We start from the raw sequence: 19,067 nt of genomic DNA, 5'->3' as shown, positions 1-19,067 counted from the left end.
ATATATACATTATAATATATATATATATATATATATATATATATATATATATATATATATATATATATATATATATATATATATATATATATATATTACACACACGCACACATCTTGTATGCAGAGATGCCTGAGTGAAGAAATACCCCCAGCCTATGTAGACTTTATTTTCACTGTGAAGTTCAGTAGTTAATTATATGACTTTTATTGGACATTTATAAAGCTTGCAAGCTAGAATAAAATTCTTCCTTGCCATAATGTAGATAAGGGGTCCTATGGATGCCATCCCCACTTCTCTTGGGGTATTGTGGAGAGTGGGCCTGTGTGAGCTCTGGAGGAGGATCTGGTGTGTTTTATTATGAGATGATCTTCTCAGGAGTAAAGTAAAGCCAGCGTTCAGCCTGTGCTGTCTGTGTGTACACTAACAATATACATCCACACATCAGGGAACTATATAAGGCAGTGGGTTCAATAGATGTGTCTCCCAGCTCCAGGAAGGATGGGGGCTCACAGTCCTGTACTCCAAGCCTTCAGCATGGCTCCAGTGTAAGGAGCAGATGCACATCACTTTCTGGTGATGATGATGAATGATATACATTAGATACAAAGTTTTAAGAAATAGCTATAAAGTTCTTATTTGCAGTGCCACGTGGAGCTCCTGTAGTGCTGTGCTTTGTGGTTGGTATGTGTCATGAGATCAGTTATAGGACACTTCTGTGAAGACAAGCTGTGAGGATGGGGTTTTATCACTAGTGGGTGCTACAACTAAACACAAATACAACACACTCATCACATCACACACGTCTAGCAGGTCAATGGGCTCCTGTACAATAGTATCAAAAAGAAAAAAAAAAAGGAAAAAAGAAAAAAATAATTATATATATATATATATATATATATATATATATATATATATATATATATATATATATACATATACATATATATATATATATATATATATATATATTAGGTAAAACTTTTTTTAGTTTTGGAAAGGGTGGAGAGGGATTAGAACACAAGTCAGGTCTATATTGCTGTCTGCGCCCCTGTTTATGTTGGACACACATTTGTATTATCCGATCAAAGTATGATTTAATCAAAACGATCGATAACTGAATATCCAGAGTTTCCGTTGCAATCAAGCAAAGCTCAATATAGATCGGATTCGATCTCAGTGGATCGGCTAGGGTGAAAAATGATCGTTTGATATCTATCAGCCATACTGATGCAACAGGGCGATTTACTAAAACTAGTGCACACAGAATCTGCTGCAGCTGTGCACAGTAACCAATCAGCTTCTAACTTCAGCTTGTTCAGTTAGGCTCCGTTCACACAGGGGGCGACGCGAGGCGACACGACTTGCCGTGCCGCGACCTGACAAGTCGCCCCCGTTCTGTACTACGGAACCGTTCTAAGAGGAGCGACTCGAGTCGCTCCGACTTAGAAAAAAGGTTCCTGTACTACTTTTGGGCGACCTCAGGCGACTTGCATTGACTTCTATACAGAAGTCATTTGCAAGTCGCCGCTGAGGTCGCGGCAGGTCGCGGCGAGGCAAGTCGTGTCGCCTCGCATCGCCCCAGGTGTGAACCGAGCCTTAAGCGTTGACAATAAAACCTGGAAGCTGATTGGTTACTATTCACAGCTGCACTAGATTGTGTTTGATTGTGATTGTGCACTAGATTGTGCACTAGCTTTAGTAAATGTGCCCTGATGGGTTAATTTTCTGGATGGATAGATAGAATATGGTCCACTGGATACGACATCCAGTTTTTCAGGTGAAGGAGCTGGGTGGAATATTGTCGGGCAAACAGCAGTTGCATCTAAACAGATGCAGTCGCTGTTTGGGTATTCAGAACTGCTGGCTGTCAGAATCCAATAGCCTGGCAGGAGAGCTTCTTCCCTCTACAGTCTACACCATGGGTGCTCAACCTGTGGCACTCCAGCTGTTGTGGAACTACAGGTCCCATCATTCCTCTGCCTTTGGGAGTAATGCTTGTAACTGTCAGCCTTGCAATGCCTCATGGGACTTATAGTTCCATAACAGTTGGAGGGCTACAGGTTGTGCACCTATGATCTAAACTGTTGGCGTGAATGAAGGGATCTGTTATGGTGACCATACAAACCTTGTTAAACAATGGATCTCTTCTGATCAGAAAAATCGATCTATAGTTGACAACCCATTCAATTTATATGTCACACATGGGGAAGTGGCTGCTGATCGATAGCTAACAGACGCTCATAGTAAGTCATCAATCACATCAATGTTTACATTACGTAATCTCATTATACGATTGATGGAAATACGATCCTATCATGGCTTTGCTGATGCAAAATGATTGGAGGAAAGAGGTGACATGATTGAAAGTTTTAGAATGGTTGTAAACCTCTGATTGTGACTTTTACCTATAAGTAAGCCTAGAATAAGGCTTACCTATAGGTAGTGAAAATATCTCCTACACGTGCTCCGTTTAGGAGATATTTGCTGTACACTGCGCCGATGATGTCATTGGCGCATGCGCTGTGAATAAACGTCTCTCAATGCCGTTTCTTCACTCTAAAGTGCTGTGACCGATGGCTCCCGCTCGCATGCGCGGGAGTGATGTCACGTGGCTCCAGCCAGTCACAGAGCTGTAGTCCGTGACCCCAGTAGGAAGAGGGGTGAAGATGGATGCAGCCACCAGCGTGGACAGCGTGGGCTTCGTTTGCAGGTAAGTGGCACATAATGGGCTAGTATGTGATACACATTGGCCCATTAAGCTTTTACTTTGCAGGGAACAAAAGAGGAAGTAAAACCCATCAGGGTTTACTTCCTCTTTATATACATCAAGGGGGTGAGTAAGGTTCAGGGGGGGCAACTTTTTCAATGTAAAAACTAAAGTCAAGAACATGGGGACATGACCTCAACTGGAGCAAAGTTTAAAAAATAATTTTAGAAAAGTATTATTTTACCGAAAGGGTATTTGATGATTGGAATAAACTTCCAGCAGATGTAGTGAGACAGTCAGCAGTAAATGACTTCAAACATGCTTGGAATAAACATAGATCTATACTAAATAAATGAAAAAAAAAAGAAAAATAATTTATATATATATATATATATATATATATATATATATAAATATATAAATTCTTTTTTTTTCTTGCTATTATATATATATATTTTTTATTTATATATATATATATATATAAATCCTGTATAAGGGCCAATTTTTTTCCATGTAATTATATACATATGTATGTATATATATATATATATATATATATATATACTAATTACATAAAAAAAACTGGCCCTTATACAGGATATATATATATATATATATATCCTGTATAAGGGCCAGTTTTTTTTAAATGTAATTAGTATATATATATATATATATATATAAAAAATTACATGAAAAAAAACTGGCCCTTATACTGGATATATATATATATATATATGTATGTATGTATATGTATATAAATAAATATATATAATAGCAATAAAAAAAAAAAAGAAAGAAAAAGAAATCAGGGGCAGACTCGATTTATGGTCACTTTTCGAAGACACGCATGCAGAAAAGCACCTGGAACACATCCGGACTGCGTTTTTGATGGCGTGAACTGGCCCTATATAGCGCCAACAGTTTGTGCAGCACTTTCCAACACAAAGGCAGACCAATACAGGAGGAATCAGCAGGTATTGATCATAAAAGCTTACAATCTAAAGGGGATTGATTATTATTAGGAGGCATGGACTGTAAAATAAAACGTTTATTTATTGAGAGTAGGTGTGGTTCCCATTAGTGACGTTCACCCATTCTGTCTTGGGGATCATAGTTTCACATTTTGGATTATGATCAGAATAGTTGGGGGGGGGGTGCTAGTTGTGGTAACAACTAGTGACTTCCTGCTGTGGCTTTGGGACAGGAAGTGAAGTGAAATCTCCTGGTTGGGGACACAGATGGCTTATAATAACAGAAGTTAGTTGGAGGTGATGATCGGAGGGGAGGAGGAGGAGGGAGATCATGTGTCTGGATGACAGCGATGAGCCGCACACAGCACACACTGCCACTCACTGGCACACAGGAGGAGCTGTGAAGTGAGGAAGCCTCAGTCACTAGTGACACAGAGCAGAGGAGGGGGCGGGGCCTCACACAGCCTCAGCAACAGGTCCCCGGCGAGGAGGAGGAGGGGAGAGAGAGCGCTCAGTGAGTGACCGAGAGCTTCCCGCAGCGCACACACTGCCTCTCACCAGCCGGGAGACATGAGCGCCCCCGGGGACGAGCCCGAGCTGGACTTCGACTATCTCTTCGAGTACGAGTACAACAGGGGCGCCTCGCTGGGCGAGGACAGAGGTGAGTGTGTGCGGACACCAGCACGGGCTGCTATGACGGTGGCCGGGAACTTCGAGGCCGCCCGCGGCGCTCTGTACGCCGAGTTTGTAGCGCTGTGTGAGGGAGAGCGGTCACTGCGAGCGGTGCAGCCCCGACTGACACGGCGCTCTGTTATCATAGTACTGCTGGCTGGGAGGCGAGGTCACGTGGGCTAGAACGGGGTATGGGGTGGGCGGGACAGGTGGAAAGGGGAGGGCCGGACAGGGGTATGAGGTGGGCGGGACAGGGGCGGTCCGGACGGAGGTATGGGGTGGTCTGTCAAGGTTAGGAATGAGTTACAGACCCCGCCCACACAGTGATCACACTTGTCAGACAGTTTCAAGGGTCTCAAACTGGTGGCTCTCCAGCTGTTGCGAAACTACAAGTCCCATGAGGCATTGCAAGGCTGACAGTTGAAAGCATGACTCCCACAGGCTGAGACATGCTGGGACTTGTAGTTTCCCAACAGCTGGAGGGCCACCAGATTGAGACCCCATGGTGGTGCTGGTCGGGGGGGATCGCTTACTTTTCAGGGAAACTTTACCTTCGTTTTCAGTATTTTCTTTAATAGTGGTCATACAGGCTACCTCAAATCATTCATTTCTTTTCCAATCAGAATAATTAATTTTGTAATTGACAACCCGTTCCGTCAATATAACAGGGGTTTGATTTACTAAAACTGGAGATTGCAAAATCTAGTGCGGCTCTGCATAGAAAACCAATCAGTTTTTATCGTCAATGCTTTTGAGGCTCCATTCACACCTGATTGTGGACGGAATCGCTGCAATTCCTCCCGTGATTTCCGATCGCTGCAAAACACAGGGACTCGTTTGCAGCGATTGTCGCACGGAAAATCGTGCTGCAATCGTAACGTGCAACACTTGTTGCTCAAAAAGGAACACAAGCTTCTTTTAGGTAAAGGAGAGAGAGGTTTTGGGACTTTAAATTAGGAACACATAGGGGGTTATTTACTAAAGGTAAATCCGCTTTGCACTACAAGTGCAAAGTGTACTTGAAATTGCACTGAAAATGCACTTGGAAGTGCACCCGCTGTAAATCTAAGGGGTAGATCTGAAATGAGTGGAAGCTCTACTGATTTTATCATCCAATCATGTACAAGCTAAAATACTGTTTTTTATTTTCCTTGCATGTCCTCCTCGGATCTACAGTAAGGATGAGCTCCGGCGTGTTCGCACACCCCACGTGCAGAGCCCGCCAGGAAGTCGGCACAGGGTTGCGCTAATCACAGGCAGTGAGACATTTCCCGATCTCTGTAGCTGGGACAATGTCTTACTGTCTGTGATTAGCGCAGTGCCGACTTCCTGGCGGGCTGTGCGAACACGCCGGAGCTCATCCTTAATCTACAGCGACTGCACTTCCAAGTGCACTTTGCATTTGTAGGGCAAAGTGGAGCTGCCTTTAGTAAATAACCCCCATAATGATTGGTGCCTCCATCCCTGATCATAGAGATACAATTAAAAAGGTTGGGACTTTAAATGAGGCATGATACTATGACAGTAATAATTGTCATAGTATCAAAATATTAGCATGTTTATTGGCATAAACAATAAACATTGCATACATTACATACAGAACAGTCCATTGTAAAATGCAAGACCTAGCATTAAAGTTGTTGCCTAGCTAAAATTTGTGACATAGCATATAACCACATAAAAATACGTAATATGACATGTCATTGTATTGGGGTGAAATGGTCTATCTATACTCTGGAAAACTTGGACAAAGTAACAGAAATCCTATATGAAAAAACAGAGCTGCATACAGTAAGGCTCAAAACGCTTCATGGGTTAATCCACTCATCAGGAGCGGATGCTTGATATGTCTGCAAAAATAAATAAATATATATATATAGACACCATTAAGTATAGGTTATTGTTCAAATAATAAAAAACGTAAGATCAAGAGGCTGAAGATAGTCCAACCCAAAAGAAACTTACATCCGGTATTGAATCCAGCCTAAGCGGTATTGGAGAACAGGGGGGCCGCTGGAATTATCTATCTCAGGAGCTGAGGTAATAGAGACTCACTGGACAAAGACGACAGCGCCGCGGTGAAAATCGCCACGATTGCATCGCGATTTACCATGTGACAATCGTGGCCAAGTCACGGTGCAATTGGGGTGCCATTAGAGGTAAGGCATTGCAAACCCATCCCACTTTTTTACAGTGATTTGAAATCTTGGGGCGAAATTGCGGTGATTCCGCCCGCGATCAGGTGTAAATAGAGCCTAATTGAACAAGTTTTACCGTGCACACACGGTCAGACTTTCCAGCAGAAAAAGTCAGACGGAATCATTTCATCGGATATTCCGATTGTGTGTGGGCTTCATCTGGCTTTTTTTTTTTAAAAAAATTCTGATGGACCTAGAAATAGAACATGTTTTAAATCTTTCTGACGGAATCGTTTTCTACCCTGGCCAAGTGACTCGGTTTTATCAAATCCAATGGAAATGGTGGCCGTTTGATTATTTTACCAGTTCCATCATTCTGATCATATGATAAAAGCAAAGCATGTATGGCCACCATTAGACTGAGGATGCCGAGAGCTGTCAGATGTTGTGTGCTTTTTATCATTTATAAATAATTTCTTCCATGTGTTACACACTATAGAACTACTATTCATGAGATACAATATAAGTTTGCAGTTGGACCCCTTGTTTAATGTAGGGGCGCAGGGATAAGCTGTAATACTTGTTTTACACCTGCATCCTTCCATCAGTGCAATCAGTCCTGCGCCTCCCTCTTCCTAAGGTGGTCACATGCTCACCTCCCCCATGTACAATGCAGTGTTAATAGCCCCGCACTGTACTTGATGAATTTGGGGGGCCGCCCCCAGACTGAAGCTTATTGCAAAGGTCGATTTTTTTTTTTTTATTTCCTGGAGTTCCTATGTAACTTTTCTGCTAAAAAAATAAAAAAAAACAAATTTTGAAAAAAATAATTTTTTTTGTTTCTGTTACAAAACTTAGTAAATAAGTAATTTTTCTCCTTCACGCCTTCACTGATGGGCACTGATAAGGCGGCACTGATGGGGAACTGATATGCAGCACTGATAGGCGGCATAGATGGGCACTAATAGGTGGTACGGATGGGCATGGATGGGCACTGATAGGTGACATTGTACACTAATAAATGTTACTGATGGATGCCAATCAGTGACAAACAATAATGCCTGCGAATCAGTGATGCCCATTGTGGGCACTGGCATCCATTGTGGGGACTGATTGGCATCCCTGGTGGTCTAGGGTGGCATACCTGGTGGTGACTAGTGGTGGCATCCCTGGTGGTCCAGTGTGGGCATCCTTGGGGGGGGGGGAGACTGCGCTGATAATCAATCAACACAGACCCCCCCCTGTCAGAGGAGTAGCCAATCGGCTCTCCTCTACTCGCGTCTGGCACTAGTGAGGAAAAGCCGATCACAGGCTCTTCCTGTTTACACTGTGATCAGTCGTCATTGGACACGGCTGGTCACGTGGTCAAGAGTCTCCGTCAGAGGGGCGCATCGGCTTGATATCCTGCCGGATGCCATATGACGTCCTGTCAGGATATTGAAACCACTTTGCCGCCGTCATTTTGCTATATGGTGGGCGGCAAGTGGTTAAACACTTTTTCTGACATTTGTTGGTTAAAGTTAAAATGATTTTTTTTTTTGCTAGAAAATTACCTAGAACCCCCAAACATTATATATATTTTTTAGTAGACACCGTAGAGAATAAAGTGGTGGTTGTTGCATATTTTATGTCACACTGTATTCATGCAGCGGTCTTTCAAATGATTTTTTTGGGAAAAAACAACTAACCAGTAACCCATTTATTTCTTATTTTTTGTATAATGTGAAAGTTTTTACGTTGCGAGAACCGTGATCTTTTTATTCTAAGCAAAAAAAATGTGATTCTCATTTTGCCCAGAATTGTGCAGCTCTACTGTCCACCCCAGAAAAACACAGCGATTATTGCTAGAGCCTATGAAATAATCACATTCAGCCTGCCCATACATGGGTGGAATCTCGACTGGTTGTTGCTGAACCATCTATGGCTGACTTTACTCTACATGACCACATGTCTTTCCTTTACTGCCCAGATGGGAGCAATCAGCTTTGCTCAGAGAATATTACTAATTATTATACAGGAGAGAAGGGCACTGATCGTTCAGGAAAAACCCGACAGGCTGGTTGTACACAAGCCAATTGATAGATCAACTTGTGCGCAACCAGGTCACCCATACATGGATGAAAAATCATCTGGCGCTGCAGACCTGTCCGAATTTGGATCCTTGTATGGCTTTAGCAATGCAGGCCCTCAGTAGAATGGGAATAATTGTTGTCTCTCTGTCCGCTCAGGACGATAAATAAACAAACATGTTGTTTTGCCTCTGTGACTTTGTATAGGATAAACAGGTAAAGTAAACAAACACTGTCACTGCTTTGTTTGGAGCTGTCAGAAATAACAGTGGGGTAGGTGAGAAAGCTGACAGGGTCCTGGGGCCCAATGGAGCCGGTGTTCATTCATTTTCTTGTTGTTTGATTTATTAGCTGGGTGGATGGCATCCCATCAGTATTTCTGTTCAGTGTTTCCTGTGTTGGGCTGAGAGGCAGCGGATTCAAATTTATATTCTCTTTCACTCTTGTGATTGTCAGTCCATTTGTTACATTTTATCACTTAGAAAGTTTTCTGTTTGGATTTTGTAATGGCATTTGAGTTTTTTTTTTTTGTTTGTTTTTTTTTTTAAAGCTTCAAGGCATGATCTATTTATATAAGAGCAGAGCTCTCTCTGCCACCACATGAAATAGTGTACATATCTAATATAGAAACAAATGCTTTTTCTTCCTTAGTCTGCTGCTGTGCTGTTTTACGTATAGAGATGACTGTCGAAGTAATATGTGGTCTAAGCACATCGGTTCATCAAATATTATTGTTCAGTCAGTCAAATACAGTAAGTAATAGTAGCGGACCACCGAAATGAAAATTCCAGTGCCGAAACCGAAAATTCTGGATGTACCTGGCAAAAACCGGAACAGATATTTTTTTAAATTTAAAAATCAAAAATTTAATTAATGTTGCTGGTGGTTTTGCATTGAAGTCAATAGGATGCAGTTTTGCATCATTTTGCATCAAAGTCAATGGGATGCGATTTTGCATTGCAGTCTATGTGACGTGATTTTACAGTGCAGTCAATAGGGGGTGATTTTGTGTTGAAGTTAAAGTGGCTGTAAACCCTCACAAACCACTTTGACCTACAGGTAAGCCTAGATTAAGGCTTACCTGTAGGTCCAAGAAATATCTCCTAAACCTACACGGTTTTATGAGATATTTGCCAAAAGACAGCAGCGCGCAGGCGCACTGAGCGCGCCACTGTCAACGGCGATATGCCGCAAGTGGTGGCTCCCGTGCGCATGCGCGGGAGTGACGTCATCGCGGCTTCGTCGAATGACGGCGGCGGAGCAGTGAGACCCACCGAGAAGATGGATGCTCCAGACTACAGGGGACAGCGGTGACTTTGCTGGCTCCTGTGTCAGGTAAGTGACACATAATGGACTACTATGTGATGCATAGTAGTCCATTATGCTTTACCTTTGCAGGGAATCAAAGAGGAAGGAAACCCATCAGGGTTTACTTCCTCTTTAATGGGACATGATTTTTAATTGAAGTCAATAAGACAGGTTTTTGCGTTGCTGTCAATAGGAGGCGTTTTTGCATTGAAGTCTATGGGACACGAGATGCCATTATTGGCACTTTTTTTTTTCTCTTGGCAAAACGCAGATAACCCTATTTTTGATCATTTTCAGTGGCCGATATATCGGTGCATCCCTAATCAATAGTTTTTGGTACATTCGTTATTTTTTGGTACAGTTTTTCACTCCCTAATATGTCACGGTAACACCCAAAAATGTAATATATTGTTATCTGAAATAAAACCCCCTAAGTATAAACCTCAAATCAACCGGTAAACACATTCCTCTAATAAGAACCTTCTTCTATACCAAATGGAAGGTCCACTTTTTTTGGAAGACCATTGTCACCCCAACCAAATTATTATTTAAGTGGGCCAAAAACTTATGAAGGGAATCCATGTCTCTTTCCCATAACAGAAAGACGTCGTCTTTGTAACGCCTCCAGAATAACAAATCCCTAATCTCCTCTCCACGCAAAGTTTCCTCCTCCCACCACACCATAAATAAATTGGGGAGGCTGGAGGCAAATTTGGCCCTCATAGCAATCCCAATACACTGTAAATAGAATTTACCTCCATAATAAAATAATTGGGCTCCATAGAAAATTGGAGTAACTCAAGCACAAACTGTTTTTGTACAGGAGGTATAGAGTGATCCAAATCCAAAAAATGATCAGCAGCTTGTAATCCTTTGGCATACAGGATAATAGTGTAAAGCGAGGCGACATCAACTATTCCCTGAAGCATCCCCTCTTTAACTTGCAAATCCCAACCAAATGGCTTTAGAAAGCCATTTCTAAACAAACTGATTAATTCTGAAAAATTATACCCCAGCCCCTGATGCTTCCAGGAGGTACAGGGGATGGCACTCTGCCTTCCTTCAGGGGTAGGAGTCTAAAATCCTGGGAAAATGTTCTCCAACCCATTGCAACAGCACATTCTCGGGAGTTCAAGTGCCTAGCTATCCCAGGAAGCAGCGGTGGAGCACATTGAAGTCACCTGTTCATTTTGTAAGCAATGGGCAAGGGCTGGGCTGGGCTGAGGTATGTCTTTTTTTTCCCCTGGGTGATCTGTAAGTTTACAAATTGGCTTTTTAAAGCTATTTGTTTTGGGGGGCAGGGCTTGCAAAAAAATGGACCTTCCACACAACATTGACATTCTGTTTGGTATTCCATTAAATTAGCACTGACGTTTCATGAGTCAACTGGCTTTTGTTTCCTTCAGAACTGATTCTGCTTTCATTCAAGTCTTTGGGAATGTGAAATCAACTAAGCAGGGGAACTCCAGGTCAACTACACCAGTATACAGTGGCGGGCGGTGGTAATTCTTTTTGGGGGGGGCAGCAAACAGTTACACCACCCCCCCAGTCGGCCAGGCGGCCGTCTGGGTCTGGAGCACTTACCCCATCGATGGTGGGCAGCGCTTTTCCTGTGCTTCACCGGTGGCTTCCCCTGCTCAGCGGTTTCATCTTCTCCTGCTCTCCACAGGCATTGCGGCAGCTTCCGTTTCCTCCATCCTCCTTGGCGACCAATTAGGACTCTTCTCTTTTTGGCCAATCGGAAAATGGGTCTCATACCCGGTTCTAATTGGCCGGATTGAGGATCAGTGTTTGAATAGCGAATATTCATTCACTGTTGTAACAACTGGGTGGGCTCATGGCGCAATGCTCTGCTCTCCGAGCCCATCCTATTTTGATGTCTATTAGAGCCTATGTCTCTAATCAGGTGCTTTAAAAAAACACCCCCATCACTGTAATTCATGTGCCGGTGTCCTGAAAGGGACCAGACGCATGGATGGGGGGTAGTGGCCGTGGATCATAGAGCATTAATTAGGTTGTGGTGCCCGTGGATAGAGGGGGCGGTGCCTAGGTGCCCCTAATGGACGGGCTGCCACTGCCAGTATGTAATTCTGAGTTACCTGAGAAGAATCTAAAACTGAAGTCAGAAGCACGCTGCATTTGTCTATAGAAGTTCATTAACACAGCCCCTTTAGGAGGACTAAGTATTATTCTTACCACTTTCTCCAGTGCCCATCAATAACTAGTACCTAGTTAGTATAGAAAAAACAACAACACTAATAACCCAAATTCACCTCTAAGTCTTTTGATAGACATCCTAGGTAGAGGAATACTGATGATGACAAAGCAGTGTCTCTTTATTGCTAATATAACTTAACCACTTAGTATTATGGGGTGGGTAGTGAGTGTGCAAGTATCCTCCACACCCATGATGTAATGATGCCATATGTTGTTGCCCCAGAGATCAATCGGTGTGCTTTTAACAGCCTTGGCTCTAATATCTGGATGAGGAAGCATTGGCATCAGGGAAACAAGAAGAGGTTCGGTGGCTAATACTTTCTTTGGAGATAAGTGCATGTAATTATGGATTAAGAATTCCACAGTGCTACAGCAGGTTGGACTATGAAATGCATTGCAGTTCCTTGTGGCGTTTCTGAAGTTCAGCTTTAGGATCAATTTTAATTCTAAACTAAACTTTAAAGTAGAGGGTGGTATATATGTATTAAGCACATATTTGGAAATTTTGAAGTGTTTAATATAAAGCCAAACTCCACCCCCTCTCCACACCTTGTGGCCCCCACTGATAGTATTTCTTGCTTTGTTCATACTAATTCTTATTTTCGGAACCCTCTGGCATGACCTCCTCTTTACCTATTCTCCAGGATAGGCAGTACTCAATAAGGGAACCATTACACAGTGAATGCAAGGTGCCATGGTAATACCCCCTCTGGGGGCAGGGCTGCACTCATGGGATGTCCTCAATCTGTTGGATGCCAATTACCCAGAAGACTGGGGACATCTTGTGAATGAGAAGGGGTACTGCAAGCAAAAGATCTAGATCAAGGGTGAACATTGTTGCCTGAGTTGCTTTTTTTAATTTTTAACACTGGCTGCAGGACATTTATAGTGAAAAGAGTCGGCTGTAGTTGTTCTTTTTCCCCCCCCAACAGCTGTTCAGTTTAGATTTCAACCACAGGGAATGCAGTAAGGACTTGTGCACATGAGCTTTGCTCTCTGACGGGCAATCCACTCTTCATAGAGCATTTGACAGGTGGTGAGGAGAGGTTATATAGCCTTCTCATTGCCTTCTTTTGTCCCTTTAACCCCACACTAGCATTCTGCGGGGTGCTTGCTGAGGGGCCCCCTTCACTTCAATAGGCTGCATTCGACTGGAGCTATGGCTGCTGAAACCAACAGAAGGTATAGTTCCTGCCGCAGCTATGAAGCAAAGCATCACAGCCGTGGCATATGTACACTCCTGTACGGCAGCTGAGCATTAAAGCAGAAAATCCCCCATTAGTACTCCCCCCCCCCCCCCCCCCACAAAACGGTTATTACATTTATGAAATTTCTTACCGTTTAAGAGATATGACTGATTTGATTTTCAGGAAGTCAGCCTGTATTCTGGCAGGGAGGATCTCTTAGAACAGGGATTACATCATATCCTCTTCTCTCTCGCTAACGCTAATCGGACTACATTTCCCATGAATCCTTGGGATGGGAGTGAATGTGGGAGGGTACATTAGGCTTTTACATGCAAATGTAAACTCGCCAACTTCAACATAAATCACACCCCTCATTCTGCAGCCAGCAAGCCATACATAACACACGGTATGATAGGTTACAGCCTTTTAAATGTAAAGCATTTTAATATAAATGCATATTAATATAATATTAATTGAATGCATTTAATACATTTTAAATTAAATTAATACATTTAATGCATTTAATATAAATGCAAACCAGTGCAGCTTATTAGTGTCCACCAGTGCCGAATGTCAGGGACCACCAAGTCAGGGACCACCTTGTTAGGGACCACCAGTGCCACCTGTCGGGGACCCCCATGTCAGGGACCACCAGTGCCACTTGTCAGGGACCACCATGTCTGGGACCACTAGTGCCGCTCGTCAGGGACCACCAGTGCCGATTGTCAAGGACCACCATGCCAGGGACCACCAGTGACACTTGTCAGGGACCACCAGTGGCGCTCACCAGGGACCACCAGTGCCGATTGTCAGGGACCACCATGTCAGGGACCACCAGTGCCACTTGTCAGGGACCACCATGTCAGGGACCACCAGTGCCACTTGTCAGGGATCACAATAGTGCCAATTTGTCAGGGACCACTAGTGCAGAGTGGGGATTATCCTGCGATGTCCGGTATTGTTATATGAGAATGCAGAGTGCTGATGCCCTGCCCTCCATTATTATAATGGACAGCGCACTGTTCCTACAACGCCAGGGGGCGGGACATCAGCATCAGTGTTCTCATATACTATACCTGACACAGCGGGACATCCCCGCCGTGTCATACAAGTAATTACTGATGATAATCCCCGTTCTGCACGGCGATAGCAGGCAGGTGGCAGCGGGGTGGCAGTGCGGCGAGTATAGAGTGGAGGTGGAGTGGGGGCAGTGACTGTCAGGGAGCAGAGGAGGAGAAGGACACCTCCTCCATGGGCGGCACAGACCGGGGGGCTGTGAGACCCCTTCCGCCCACAACATGTCTGCTTTCTCCTGCTCGGCTTTCTGAGAACTACATGGGGGCGTACCAGACCGCTGGCTGAGTTGAGGAGAGGGATAGAAGCCAGCGGTCTTACAACCAGGATGTCAGCAGGCAATAACGGTTTTTCAGCAAGTTCAGCAGCATATTGCAGAGGAACTATAGAGCTCAGAAGAACATGGATTACAAAGTGGGTGAAGGTAGGAGATCAGCAACCAGGACATGGAAAACATTTTTTGGCCGATGTTCTGCTTTAGAGTCCACTCTTCTTGCCACTGCATATACAGTATACAGTATATGCAATACATGCATGGTGAGAGGTTAAACTAATATTGGATCCTTAAAGTGTATTTGTTAAATCTTCAGGCTATCTTTCTTGATTGTGCATGACTGTTTATCTTTATGTGTTATAATATTGCCTTAAGCTTAGGGATATGGGTGAAGTCTGCTACTCTTACCAAAGTTATGAAATGTTCTGGTCGGATGGATTCTTCTCCCCTGGATATATATGTAAAGGTTTTATTCAAACAGAGGATCCCTAAACGTTTTTTTACTTTAAAGTTGGTTACTTCAAAGGCCATGCAAAAATCTAAAATCCCTGCATCTATAGACACCAGGGATCTAACACTAACCTCTCTAGCCCTGTAAAGAAAAAACTAGTATACATACCTTTTTGGAAGCCGATTTGACCCACTCCGACCGGATCTTATGCTGAGCTGTCAGCCACAGCTTCTCTGTGAAGGCCGGTGCAGAGGAGACTGAGGACAACGGAAGCCCCATATTAACTCTATGGGTGACATCCCTTCCCATTAATTTCACAGCCGTTGTGCTCTGTGTCCACTGCAGAGCTTCCAGCTATGGAAATCGGGTCGGAGTGGGCCAGATCAGCTTCCAAAAAGGTATATATACTCCTCTTTTTTTTTTTTTTTACAGGGATAGAGAGGTTAGTGTTAGGTCCCTGGTGTCTATAGATGCAGAGATTTTAGATTTTGCATGGACTTCCACTTTAAAGAGAAACTATTTTGTATTTAAATGTATTGCAGATTTTGGGTTATTATTTCAGCAATATTTTGCTTTCTTAATTGTACATGCTTGCTGTACAGTATTATGTTTTTTGCATTAATTATAGAGATTTGTGCATCAGCCACTAGAGGGAGCTATGTAATTTATTGCAATGACTTGCCCTTCTTGCTCAACAGCTGTCAAATTAAGATAACAGCCACTTAGGGAGTGCATTGTTTCCATTGGGTTTATAGACTTACGCAGAAGGAGTTAATTTACTAAAAATATTTAAGAATTTTTACTTTGCAAAGTGAATTTTTCACATAGCTTGGTGGATAAGATGAAGCTGTGCCCTCCTCAATTATCTAATGAAGATAAAACCAAAAAGATGATTGGGTACTCAATGTAAAGGTTTATCTTTGCTAAACGAAGTGAACATTCTCTACCACTTCTTTAGTGAATCAACTTTATCAACTTGTATTCCAAGAAGGAGCAAGCCGTATACGATGAGCAAATATGGCTGCCCTGTGTAGCTATATCATTTTAAACTATACTCAGACTCAGAAAAGATGTGGCTGATTTACTAAAGGATTTGAAATATGTTTGAATATTCACTTCATTTATCCAATCATGTGCCAGTGAAAGAGGTAAACGGGGTTTCTTTTCACGTGATTGGATAGTTAAAGGGAATCTTCACAGAGTTTATTATAAGAATGTTCTTACATCGCAGTCTTTAGATCATTATAAGGCTGGATTCAGAATGTTCTGTGTGTGGTGGAAGGACTGTTGTTAGTGGGATTGGAAGGCACAAACAGCAATAAAAATTGTTTGTAATTTCTAATAACCTTCTCCATCCCACTTTGCTTTTGTCTCTATGGGGTTGATTTTTTGGAGAGTGCAAAATCTGGTGCAGCTCTGCACAGAGACCAATCGGCTTCCAGTTTTTCTTTTTGTCAAAGCTTAATTGAGCAAGCTGAAGTTAGAAGCTAATGCACATCTGCATCAAATTTTGCACTCTCCAGTTTTAATAAATCAACCCATGTGTGTTGGAGAGGTTTCCCATGACTTCCTGTCCTAGCAGAAGGCAAGAGGAAATTTTCCCGGAGACAGCAAACAAAACCTGACTAAGGCCGGCCATACATGGTTCGAATCTTGGCATTTTCAGTGGGGACCGGATGAGTATCAACCATTAATGGGCAGGCTGAAAGTACCAAGTTGATCGATCAACCAGCCTGCTGGATTCGCTTGCGCTTAAAGCAAGCGGCTGCTAGCTATAATCACTGTCTTCTCTTGGTGGTGATGGCTTCCTCTGCCTGCATCTGCCCCCCAGCTGGGAGAAGACAATTGCTCGTCAGGAGGGATTCCCCTGTCAGCACTGTCTGTGTTTATGGGGGAATCATGCAAATTTGTTGCAGGAAAAAAACTTGCACCGTCTATGGCCTGCCTAACTCTAACCCTTCCTATGTTCTATACCGAACAAAATAAAATTAGACTTGGGCTTTAAAAACAATAGTCAGTGGTGGTGCGTCCATAAGGGCACACGGGCGCTGCCCCCTCTCCTGCCACTCCCTCTAGCACCAATAGATAGATTCATGCATTGCATGAATCTATCTATGGCCACCACTGCCACCCCCTATTCAGGCACCCGACCCCTTTTCGGGCACAGGGTGCCTGAATTACAGCGGCGGGGGTGTTTTTGAAGCACCTGATTAGAGCCATAGGCTCTAATAGGCGTCAAAAAAGGTGACCTGCGAGCACCGACATCTGAGCGCCATGCTGGGTGCTCGCATGTCTCTCAGCTGTGTTAGAAAAGTGAATGAATATTTGGTTTCCTGACACTAAACAGCCTCTCCGCCAATCAGGTGCTCGGATATGTTACCCGTCACCTGATTGGCTGAAACCACAGGTGCTATGATTGGATACCAGGCGTCCAATCATAGCAGAGGATGGGAGAAGACATCAAGGAGCTGTCCCACCGAGATAGGTAAGTGCAGACAGCAGGCTGGTGGGGGGCACACTTGCAGCATTTGGTATGGCACAGTGGCTGGGTCTGATGGGGCACAGTGGCGGCAATTGATGGGCACGGTGGCTGCGCTTGATGGCACAGTGACGCCAATTGATGAGCACAGTGGCTGCGATTTATGGCACAGTGGTTGCGATTGATGGTACAGTGAGGCTGCAATTGATGGGGATTTTTCAGAATTTTTCAGTTTGTTTGCGCCCCCAAAAATTTTGAGCACCAGCCACCACTGCAATAATATACTAGAATCTAGTGCCATGAGACTGACATTGCTTAGTGACAGGTTAAGCAATTGATATTCTATAGTAATAATAACAATACGATTTTAGTCCATAAAATGGTATTGCAAATATAAGACAAATGTATTTATGTGCACAAGTAGGCAGACCTGCCTACTGAGGTTGGGCCTCATGCACATGGCCATATTAAAATGCTCCTAATTCTGCTGAATCTTTCTGCTAGGAGCTGGCTTGTCTTGGTATGTAATTACGCACGATTATTTGCGTGTGACATTTAGAAGCACATGCACATGAACATAATCTGCTGGTTTGAATATTTGTGTGTGTGTGTTTATGCGATTCGATGTATGTGTATGCATAAAAAGCGCAGATACGCTTCTCTGGGAATGCGCAATTGAGCCATTTTTTTTTTCATGCCACCGAACGCAGTGCACAATTACATGTTTAAAGGCTTATATGCTAGCATGCAGCTGTGTTCAGGGACATAAAAAAAAAAACACCAGATAACCCCAAAAGTGGCGTTTTTCATGCCTGTGTGCATAAGGCCTAAGGGAAGGGTGCTTAGATTGTCTATAAGACCTATTTTCTGTGGTAGATTCGGACCAACACACAATAAGGTAATAAAGTCATATACTATGTTGTGCACTGGCTCTAAATTCTCAGTGATTCTTATAGGTTTGGCCTAGCAGTATTGTCAGCAAGGTTACATACCATAGTTTTTTTTTTTCTGAGTATGAATCCAGATGTTAAAACCCACACGTCACTACCCCCAGTCTTACCATCTCCTCTTACACATGCTATAATCATTTGCTAATGATCTACTAAGATCGGGGTCTTCCTGTCTAAATGCTTCATCAGCATTATAACCTGCAATAATCCATACAATTGCAACATCACATGATGTTTTTGGATGTTGTGGATCTGACATTGATAAGCCTCCTCTTTGGGGAGGTTTTTTTTGTTTTTTTGTATTTAATTTTTCAGTGCAGACCCATGAATTGTGATCCTAAAGCACCAAATTATCAATTTGCACAAATATGGTCTGTACTATTTCATGAAGTAAAATTTAAATACTATTTGATCAAAAGTGATATTCACAATACATTTGTGAGAGTAGGAAACCTTGAATTGACTTTGTCCACTTCAATCATGATCAGATAGAAGCGTTTACTTCTCACCCTAGGGCAGGGATTCCTAACCAGTGCACTGTAAAATATTTATGTATTGTGTCAGTATAG

At 43.1% G+C, this 19,067-nt stretch overlaps 1 protein-coding gene across 7 annotated transcripts in view; it reads left to right on the top strand.

Annotated features, from left to right (window-relative positions):
- The window catches only part of NFATC1 (nuclear factor of activated T cells 1), a 284,252-nt gene that overhangs the window by 8,969 nt on the left and 256,216 nt on the right, over positions 1–19,067 (top strand). The window contains exon 1 of one of the 7 annotated variants that reach the window (XM_077492328.1): positions 4,113–4,340. The exons of 5 other annotated variants lie outside the window; for them this stretch is intronic. In XM_077492328.1, coding sequence (XP_077348454.1) covers positions 4,250–4,340 — 91 coding nt within the window. In that variant the 5' untranslated portion in view covers positions 4,113–4,249. Of the gene's footprint in view, positions 1–4,112; positions 4,341–19,067 lie in introns of those variants that run through there. One more of the 7 variants, XM_077492326.1, reaches the window with a different exon arrangement.

The sequence above is a fragment of the Lithobates pipiens genome, unplaced genomic scaffold, assembly GCF_037356315.1.
Source record: "Lithobates pipiens isolate NorthernLeopardFrog02 unplaced genomic scaffold, aLitPip1_a1.2 Scaffold_19, whole genome shotgun sequence".
Lineage (NCBI taxonomy): Eukaryota > Metazoa > Chordata > Amphibia > Anura > Ranidae > Lithobates > Lithobates pipiens.
The sequence above is the reverse complement of the archived record's forward strand: the minus strand, read 5'-3'. Positions and strand labels throughout refer to the sequence as shown.